Source organism: Zootoca vivipara, chromosome 1, assembly GCF_963506605.1.
Source record: "Zootoca vivipara chromosome 1, rZooViv1.1, whole genome shotgun sequence".
Lineage (NCBI taxonomy): Eukaryota > Metazoa > Chordata > Lepidosauria > Squamata > Lacertidae > Zootoca > Zootoca vivipara.
The window spans coordinates 124722561-124732037 of NC_083276.1; the positions used below are offsets into that span (position 1 = coordinate 124722561).

Sequence of the window (9477 nt, forward strand, 5' to 3'; positions counted from 1 at the left end):
TTTTGTCTTATTTAGGTTTAATATTCTGCATGTTTTAAATTACGGTTGTACATTTTTAGTGATAATTTTATTGTTTTATCTTTTATTATAAACCTCTCTGAGGTTTTTCTACACTTGGTATATAATTATTATGAAATAAACAAATATTGGTAGACCTATTGATTTTTTTTCTTCTTCCTCTTCTTTCAGGTTCTGTAGGAACCTGCATGCAACTGAAGCGGATTCCGAGGCAGTTCCTGCACATACCGTCTTTGATCAATTTGACTGTGCGATCCTTCATGGATCTGAAAGCTCTCGTTTCTTCCCTGAATGATTTTGCTTCACTCTCACTGGCCGAAAGTTGGGACAATGTGGGGCTCCTGGTTGAGCCAAGCCCTCCCCATTCTGTCCGCACCCTCTTCTTGACCAATGACCTCACAGAGGAAGTGATGGAAGAAGCCCTGCAGAAGAAGGCAGATCTCATTCTCTCTTACCACCCACCTATTTTCCAACCGCTGAAACGCATAACATGGAAAACGTGGAAAGAACGTCTTGTGATCCGAGCCTTGGAGAACCGAATTGGCATTTACTCTCCACATACTGCGTATGATGCTGTACCTCATGGAGTCAATAACTGGCTTGCAAAAGGACTTGGTGAGGCATTACTGTTTTAAAATATAAAATGAATGTCAAAATTTATATATTGGGATGGGGCATGCATGAAGAAAACAAACCATAACATATCAGCACTTTAAAAGAAACAAAAACACTTAATGTTCCTCATAACGTTTAATGTTGATATTTTCTGTTCTTGAAAACTGCTGCACAGACACCAAGCTCAGTGGCTTGCCAAAGGATGGCTATGTCAGTGAAAGTAGAATGTATTGCTGTTTAGGGGGAAAAAAGGTGAGAGCAGACAACTGAAAGCAGAAAACTGATAAGGTTATTTCGGACAATGGCTATTATACTGAAGCAGTGCAGATGTTAAGTGCATGCCCAATCTCTTCACCATGCTTAAGTGCTTAGGAATGAACTGCGGGCTCACACTCACACACGTATTCCTGACCTGTGGCACAAGTTCCATCAATTCAGCCTATTTTCTACTTTTGACTTGTTTGTGGAGTCAGCAAGGTCTGCATTCCAGTTCACCAGCTGAATCTGGATTGTATTTGCCTTTCATCTTCTGAAAAAAATCTGACCCGGCTTTTTGATATCAACGTAGTGCGATGACATCTAAATGTAGTCATTGCAGTCACACGGCCGCAGTCTCTGTCTGAGCCTAGGCTAGGAGGCAATCTAGGATCTTCACATGTTCCACCCTGAGTTCCTTGGAATAAGGGGGGGATATAATTGTAAATGTGGGACGTGGGTGGCGCTATGGTTTAAACTACTGTGCCGCTTGGACTTGCTGATCAGAAGTTTGAGGCCCCACGATGGGGTGAGCTCCCGTTGTTCGGTCCCAGCTCCTGCCAAAATAGCAGTTCAAAAGCACACAGTGCAAGTAGATAAATAGGTACCGCTCCGTCGGGAAGGTAAATGGCATTCCGTTCGCCAGAAGCAGCTTGCTGGCCAGATGACCTAGAAAAACTGTCTGCAGACAAACGCTGGTTCCCTTGGCCTGTAAAGCGAAAGGAGCTCCGCAACCCCCGAGTCGTTCGCGACTGGACTTAACTGTCAGGGGTCCTTTACCTTTATATAATTGTAAATAAATGCCGCCATGGAATCACTTCATGGTTATAGGAAGAGAGCGGTCTAACATGGACATAAATGGTGACTAGGGCTTTATGAAATGAACAGCCTTTCTAAAGCAGTGCAGAACATTGTCTTTCTGTACACCCGGTTTGCAGATAGATTCCCTAGAGAAGCCTTCCATACCTGGTGCCCTCTAGATGTTGTTGGACTTCAGCTCCCGTCGTGTGTCCAGTGGCTATGCTGGCTGAAGCAGATGGGTGCTTGGAGACATGGCTACAATCTTACGATATATACTTTCAGACTACTGTATACGTCATCAGGCTGCAAGGAAGAAAGAACTTTGCCATGTGTGTTGTACAAATCCTTTAATGTTCTACTTTTCTTTTTCTTCAGGTGCCTGCAGATCTGCTCCCTTGCGGCCTGCAACAGCTTCCAGTTACCCCACAGGGGGGTCTTTCCGCGTTGAGTTTAGTGCTTGCCCTGATGACAACCTTTTGTCCAGTTTGCGTGGGGTGCCAGAGGTGTCGCTCATCACAACTGTTCCTGCCAGGTAATGTTGAAGGCTACCCAAGGTGTTTCACTCTTGCTGTCAAACAGAAACCAACAATTCTGGCGGGTGGCCCTGCTGGCCCAGTCAGAAATTGTGGTTTGCCAACCCCTTTTTCTACAGGAAAGCAAATTCCCTAGATCAGGCATCTCCAAACTGCGGCCCTCCAGATGTTTTGGCCTACAACTCCCATGACCCCTAGCTAACAGGACCAGTGGTCGGGGAAGATGGGAATTGTAGTCCAAAATATCTGGAGGGGCGAAGTTTGGGGGGGTGCCTGCCCTGGAGAATCTAAGGCAAAAGTGACTAGAGTCTGAATAAGACCAGGCCCCGCTTTTCCAGGAAAGGGCTCAACTGGCATAGAAGTATAGGAGCAAATTGTGGAATTATGTGTTAAGAATCTTGGTTTGGTGTTAATGACTTTTAATGAATATTTGGTATATTGGTTTATATTTAGGAAGTAACTTGCCCTGGGATTGCTGTGTGGTGAAAAGCAGGATAGAAGTTTAATGTATGAATTAAATAAGATAATGCTGGTTGAAGCCACTTCTGGCTACTTTGAGCACCCAGGAGCAGGGCTATATCCAAAAAAAACCCAAACCTTCAGAGGGAAAGCAACTCTTTCCAGAACATGTGAAACTCCTCCTAAGATTACTAGATACTCTAGTCCCCAGTATGTCCATCTTATTTAGATAAAGCTTCCGTTTCTTCATCCTTGTCCAATCCATAACTGCCACCAGACACCACTACAGAATTTCTACTATAACCCTTAATATCATATGATGGGAGATGAGTGAGCATTGTGGATACAGGTGATACCCTACCTTGAACATTTGAATGACCTTACCCAACCTTTCAAAGAGAGGAAGATGAGATGGATCCTTGTAATACACCTGTGGCTCTGCAGATGTTGTTGGACCCCAACTCTCATCAGTCCCAACTAGGAGGCAGTAATGAGGGATGATGGCACAGAGTCCATCAACGTCTGGATGGCCAAAGACCATGGATGGGGTAGAGAAGCAGCAGGAGCTTCTGAGCCTACTTTCAAGAGAGCATTGGAGTTAATGTTATTCACCCAAAGCATAATTAGTAGATCACAGCTGATTTTTTTTTAAAAAAAAGAATATTAAAAAGTTACAATTTCCCCAAGGGTTGAAGGGGAAGAGCAGACACGAGTCAGCGTGAACTGCACCCAACAAGCCTTGCCGCAAGTGGTGGCCTTGCTCTCCCAGAACAGTCTTCTCTATCAAAAGACTGAAATCATATCATTACAGAAGGTAAGTCACACGTGTGCATGGAAACATAGAATTGTAAGATTTGGGAGGCATCCTGAGGATCATCTAGCCCTGCAGGAATATACAGCTGCCTCATACAGGGATTGAATTTACAACCTTGGTATTATCAGCACCGTGCTTTAACCGAGCCATCCAGGCTTGCTTTGAGGAAGGGGTCTGGCCTGAGGCTGCAAAAGATACCGTGCTCTGATGGGAGAGTAGAAGACTTCTATCTTAGGAAGGAGGTGGAATGAATGGGCCAGCCACCTCAATGAATTTAAAGCTCATTGAGCTTAAAAGGGCCCCTCCCCATGTCTGTCAATAACCCATTCTGTGTACATTGGCACCTTGAGCACAGCTTGTCTGCCCATATCTGCTTAGCATTATATTGCAAGTGTGAGGAACCTTGGGGTTGCTGAGCTACAACTCTGAGCAGCCCCAGCAAGCATGGCCAGTGACAAGGAATGATGGGAGTTGTAGTTCAGCAGCATACAGAGCCCTGTTATATTGGAAGAGTGTGTGTGTGTGTCACACACCTTTTTGAAGCCTCTGGGTAACTGTTTCCCTGCAGTTAGATTGATTCTGTTTGGAGAGTTGCTGTGCCCTGCCTCTGGGAGGAAAAGTATAAGCTTAAGCAGACAAGAGAGGTCTTTCCTGGGTGTGAGAGAGAAGATTGGGAACTGACGAAGATGGGTAGAGGGCAAGATTTCAAACGCTTATTTTATGCAGCAAATGTTAATCCAGGCACCCCCAAACTGCGGCCCTCCAGATGTTTTGGTCTACACCTCCCATGATCCCTAGCTAACAGGACCAGTGGTCAGGGATAATTGGAATTGTAGTCCAAAACATCTGGAGGGCCAAAATTTGGGGGTGCCTGCATTAATCACTTTATTCTGCCATGTAATCTCATGGAGGATATAAAATGTGGTGATCCAGATCGGGATGCAACTGCTGTTTCCTGGCAGTGCTTCCCACTAGGTTAGTTGCTGGTAGGGTGGGGTAGGATGAGCAGCTGCAATGACAGAAATGGTGACTAGGAAGTTGTGGCTGCATCCACTATTTGAAGACAGTTTGGATCCATTTATGTCCTGAGACTCCAGTTACAGCCCATTCCTGTGCATTTTTGCTGAAGTCCATGAGGCCTGCTCCCAGGTGGGAATGCAAAGGCTGTCAGTCTTTCTGTTGGCACATCAAAAATTAAAATAACTTATTAGAAAGAATAACAAATTACATGAAATAATCCAGGGGTTCCCAAACTGGTCTTCTGCAGCGTTTCTGTGGATCTGTGGTTGAAGATGGGAAGTGGCACATCCATTGCATTGCATACTCATATTGTTGTACAGTGGTGCCTCGGGTTACAGACGCTTCAGGTTACAGACACTTCAGGTTACAGACTCCGCTAGTCCATAAATAGTACCTCGGGTTAAGAACTTTGCTTCAGGATGCGAACAGAAATCGTGCTCTCGCGGCGTAGCGGCAGCAGGAGGCCCCATTAGCTAAAGTGGTACCTCAGGTTAAGAACAGTTTCAGGTTAAGAACGGACCTCCATAACTAATTAAGTTCTTAACCCGAGGTACCATTGTATTGCTCATATTGTATTGGTATTATTGCAGTTTGCATTGTATGGCATTCAAGTAATAAGAAACGCAATGTATATAAAAAAGGAAAGGAGCAATAAAATTGCAATTAAATGTCCCACAAGTGCATTTACAATTGTTAAAACAGGCAGAAGAATCGGGAAGCAGCCTGCCCAGACTTTCAGAGGCCCATGAGGGGAAAATGTTTGGGAACAACTGATACAGTAGAGTCCTTTAAGAGTATCACATGTCTTTGGAAACGTGCTTGTATCTAGGGAAACACTCACTTGTTGAGGTGGGCCAAGATGTGTGTAAGCCCTTCTAAAGGAACTCTTTAATTTTTGCTTCTCCTCAGCCTCTTCTTGAAGATACTGGCATGGGACGTTTGTGCACACTGAAGGAGCCAGTATCTATTTCCGTCTTGGTTGAACGAGTGAAAAGCCACTTAAGACTGTCTCATATTCGCCTAGCCCTTGGAGCTGGAAAATCTTTGGGTATGGTACTTGTATTCCCTCATATGAAGAAACGTTGGGCCACAGACATGCATTACTTACTTCCTATAAGTGGTCTATTGTTCTTTTTGCAACAGGAGTATGTCCACTCGCTGCAGCAAAGAGAGCTAGTTAATTCTGAAGTGACTGTTTTTCTTCCTACTAGTGAACGGGGGCAGCCCATGTATCCTGGCCATGTAAGCAGCCTTCAGCTCCTTGGAGGAAAGGCAGGTTATAAATATTATAAAACACTGCTTGAATGCCAGTCTTGGCCAATACACAATCTTAATGAGGCTTACGTCCAAGTAAATGTCTGAGTTCAGTGGGACTTCCTCTCTAGTAAGCGTGTTTAGAATTGCAGAAGTAAAAGTGACTAAAGCAAGTTCAGATGGACTATAATAGGACCAGCTACAACTACTGGAACTGGTTTAAAAACATGCACACAAAGAGCAGATCCAAACAAATGTCTTCTGAACAGAACATCTTTTTGAGGGTAGGCTAAAAATAATTAGTTCCGTCTCACATTGGGGAACATGGAACAATTGAAGCGGTGAAGCTCACTACAATTTGTGGAGGACTTAACTTGGTCCTTTAGCATTATATGGATCTAGGATGCAGGCTTTGACCGCTTGCCCAACTGGGCTGAGTGGTATCTTCCTGGCAGCAGCTCCTTATGGTCTTCGGCTGCTGGAGGTTTTTCAGGGTATTGCGACCAGGGTTTACTTATACAGTGGTGCCTCGGAAGACAAAATTAATTTGTGCAGCGAGTCGCTTCATCTAGCGATAATTTCGTCTTGCGAAGCGCGGGTTGCCGCGGCAAAACAAACAAACAAACAAAAACCCCGCAGAAAAACTTCGTCTTGCAAGCGCGGCCATTGAAAACTTCGTCTTGTGAGTCACCAAAAACATCGCAAGATGCTTTTGTTTAGCAAGTTTTTCGTTGCGCAAGGCATTTGTCTTGCGAGGTACCACTGTACTGGAGTTTGGTTGTGAGAACTGAATGTGAGGCTTCCTGTAGCCAAAATGTGCTCTTCTGCTAAGTTATAGCCTCCTCCTGTAGAACGCTTTGGAAACTGCATACTGCTCCTTGGCACAGGGATGGGGAACCTGCTGCCCTCCGGATAGGTGTTGTTGGACCTCAACTCTCATCAGACCCTTGGGAGAGCCAAGCCTCCCTGAGAGGACCTACGGTGTAACAATGCGGTTTTACCATTTTGTAGAATCCCAGGTGAAGGCAGTTGCCCTTTGCGCCGGCTCAGGAAGTAGTGTTCTGAAAGGCACAGAAAGTGATCTCTACCTCACAGGTAAGAAACTCTCATTAATAATGTATGAAAGCAGTCGATTCAAAGAACCTGTTTGGTTGCCTAGGAATCAAGGCAGGGAAGACACCGGTTTTAATGGTTGAACCAAAGTGGTAGAGTGAAGAGCAGTTAAGTATAACACACGTGGAACTCTTGTGTCACAGCTTTAATTAAGTCTTGGGGAGAAGAGAAAAGGTGAGATGCAGGAAACATGCACAAAAGAAAGATGGTGGATTGGGTGGGGATGCGAGTCATGCACAGCCTTCAGTTCCCTGCAATGCATCCTCGTGGTTCTATGGGAAATTGGAAAATGAAGCTTTTTGGTACCTAGGAGGCCTCTTCCTCGGCACTGAACTTGCCTGGATTGAGCCCAGATCTTTCTTTCTTGAAACCTGTTCACATCACTGCGTTTTTTAAAAGTATGCATTGTACTCTGCTATTCAGCCAATGCCTGTAAGATCACTAACCAACACAGCCATTGGCTCTTTTCTGTCTTAATTACAAGTCCTAATCAATAACCAGTATCTTAATTATATTGGTAGGAGAGATGTCCCACCATGATGTACTGGATGCTGTTTCCAAAGGGATAAGCGTGATCTTGTGTGAGCACAGCAACACTGAGCGAGGCTTTCTGCTGGAGCTGCAAAAAGAGCTGACTGGGCACCTTCAGAACGAGATCTGTATCGTAGTTTCTGAGAAAGACAGAGACCCCCTTCAAGTGGTATAGCAAAAGTGTGAGGTCCAGAACATCAGACTGTATTTATCAGAGGCTTAAAATACAAAAATGTAAAGCGGGAGAGGCTCTGGTTAAAAGGACAATATGGTTTTCAAAGTGCTTAGGGATAACCTGCCTGGAAATAAATGGCTGGCTGACAACCTGTTTTCAAAATGTGACTTTCTTTATCACAACTGAGAACTGTGTGCCCTGCTATTTAATTTTTATTCCATGTAATCAAATATACTGTTATCTTACTGCATTTTACCTTGTGAGGTAGGCAGTTCTCAAGGGGAGCAGAGCTCTCTCTCTAAGGCGGGGTGTGATCAGTCAGGCAAGAGACTAAGTAAGCACTGGGAAGTTGAGAGAAAAATTTCATCAGCAATTCCTCCTGGGTGATGTGAAGCTTCCCTCCATAGTAAGGAGGCATTTGCCTCCCAGAAGTGGAGAGAGAGGGGTACCTGACGGAGAACTATAAGGGCACCAAAGCAAAGAGGCACTAGCAATGTAACACCATTCGTGGGGCTCCAAAAAGGCCTTCCAGGTAAGTTCACAGGGTTGCAGCCAAAATCACTCTTTGATTGGTAGCCTTAGCACAAAAATTACCGTAATCAGGAATTTAAGGGGGGGGGATTTCTCAACTTCACTGGTAGAATTTTATGCTGTGCAAGGAATCTCCACACACACCCCCCCCAAAAAAAAGCACTTCTACCTGACAGCTAGCTGCTTTATCCTGGAAAATGTAAGACAAAAAGTAAGCTAAACCAATGATTTATGTAGTACATGAAGATGCACATCTCGTAACTTTTTCAAACAAACTTTCAATGGCCTAATGGTCATTGAACTATCAGGGGTTGATCTCAGTGCCACTTCGATGTCAGAACCAGCAATATCTAATTTAGGCTGCAATCCCATAAACATTTATTTTGGAATAAGCTCCATTGAATTTAGTGGGATTTGAACTTCTGAGTAAGGGATTAGTTCAAACTCCAGCTGTTGGTATGGACTTTATGCAGCAATAGGGGGATGATGTATTCTGCCTTGGTCGGGCCCCTACGTTATCACATGTTGGAACTGGAAAGTGCTCGGGGACTAACAAATCCTGCCCCATTTCAGGATCTTCCACTGGCTCTACAGCAGCACTTCTGCCAGCTCAGACAAGGGCTGCATGAATGTAATGACACCACCATTATCCCACTACCCGGCACAAGAAGGGACATTTGATCACTCCACCCGCTCAACAGCACCTCTTCTGCCATTTCAGTTGACGTTTTTTCAAAACTGTGTTTTATTTAGAACCATACAAAAAGAACTATTGTACAACTACACATTTTTATTCAAATTATTTTTTTAAAAAACCCAAATACTACTTCTCATTACTTCAAGAAAATTGGTGTGATAAGTCAGCATAGCTGCCAATTTTTTTACATTGCTGAGACAGGTGCCAGCTTATTAACTTTACAATGGCTTGTATACCAATGAAGGCTAAAACGTCAACAAACATAACCAAAATAACCTGGGTTTCTGGTGTTTGTATTCTGCTTTGCCCAAGCACAGGCACCTCTCCATCTCACACTGCACACATTAGAAAACCAATAAGGTAGTCTGTAAATATGACATACTCATTCATTGTTGAAAAACTTAAGCTGCTAACAGCCAACAATGTGTATTTTCAAGCACAAGTTACTTCAGCCAAACCCCTATTTCCACATGGTTTATGAGCAGAAAGGCACATTCCTATGTCAACATTTTCTTTGTAATGGTATACAAAGGAGGAAATCATCATCCAAACTGGAAAACCTGAGCAGATTTAGGTATATCTAAAAGTTGGCTTTGCACAAACAATGCTTTACTCAATTATTACAGGCAGATAAAGACTCCTGAGATCTGAAAATTGACTA

The 9477-nt window shown here is 44.0% G+C and overlaps 1 protein-coding gene across 3 annotated transcripts; it reads left to right on the forward strand.

Moving 5' to 3' along the window:
- The first annotated feature begins 206 nt into the window (after nt 1–206).
- NIF3L1 (NGG1 interacting factor 3 like 1) lies at nt 207–7877 on the forward strand. 3 transcript variants are annotated; one of them, XM_035137062.2, is made up of 6 exons: nt 207–633; nt 2065–2221; nt 3369–3495; nt 5425–5563; nt 6781–6864; nt 7404–7877. In XM_035137062.2, the coding sequence occupies exons 1-6, from the start codon at nt 207–209 to the stop codon at nt 7586–7588; spliced, it is 1119 nt and encodes a 372-aa protein (XP_034992953.2). In that variant the 3' UTR covers nt 7589–7877. The 3 variants fall into 3 exon arrangements, 2 of the variants coding, with proteins under 2 accessions (XP_034992953.2, XP_060137624.1); XR_009558479.1 differs by having other exon boundaries at nt 5425–6864; nt 7404–7467; XM_060281641.1 differs by lacking the exon at nt 7404–7877 and having other exon boundaries at nt 5425–6887.
- Nucleotides 7878–9477: the final 1600 nt, after the last annotated feature.

Bases quoted from the DNA above. Each gene is read 5' to 3' on its own strand.
- NIF3L1 (XM_060281641.1), top strand. From the start codon at position 207: ATGCAACTGAAGCGGATTCCGAGGCAGTTCCTGCACATACCGTCTTTG. The intron at 2,222-3,368 runs GTAATGTTGAAG...AATTTCCCCAAG, and splicing joins ATCACAACTGTTCCTGCCAG to GGTTGAAGGGGAAGAGCAGA. The intron at 3,496-5,424 runs GTAAGTCACACG...GCTTCTCCTCAG, and splicing joins AAATCATATCATTACAGAAG to CCTCTTCTTGAAGATACTGG.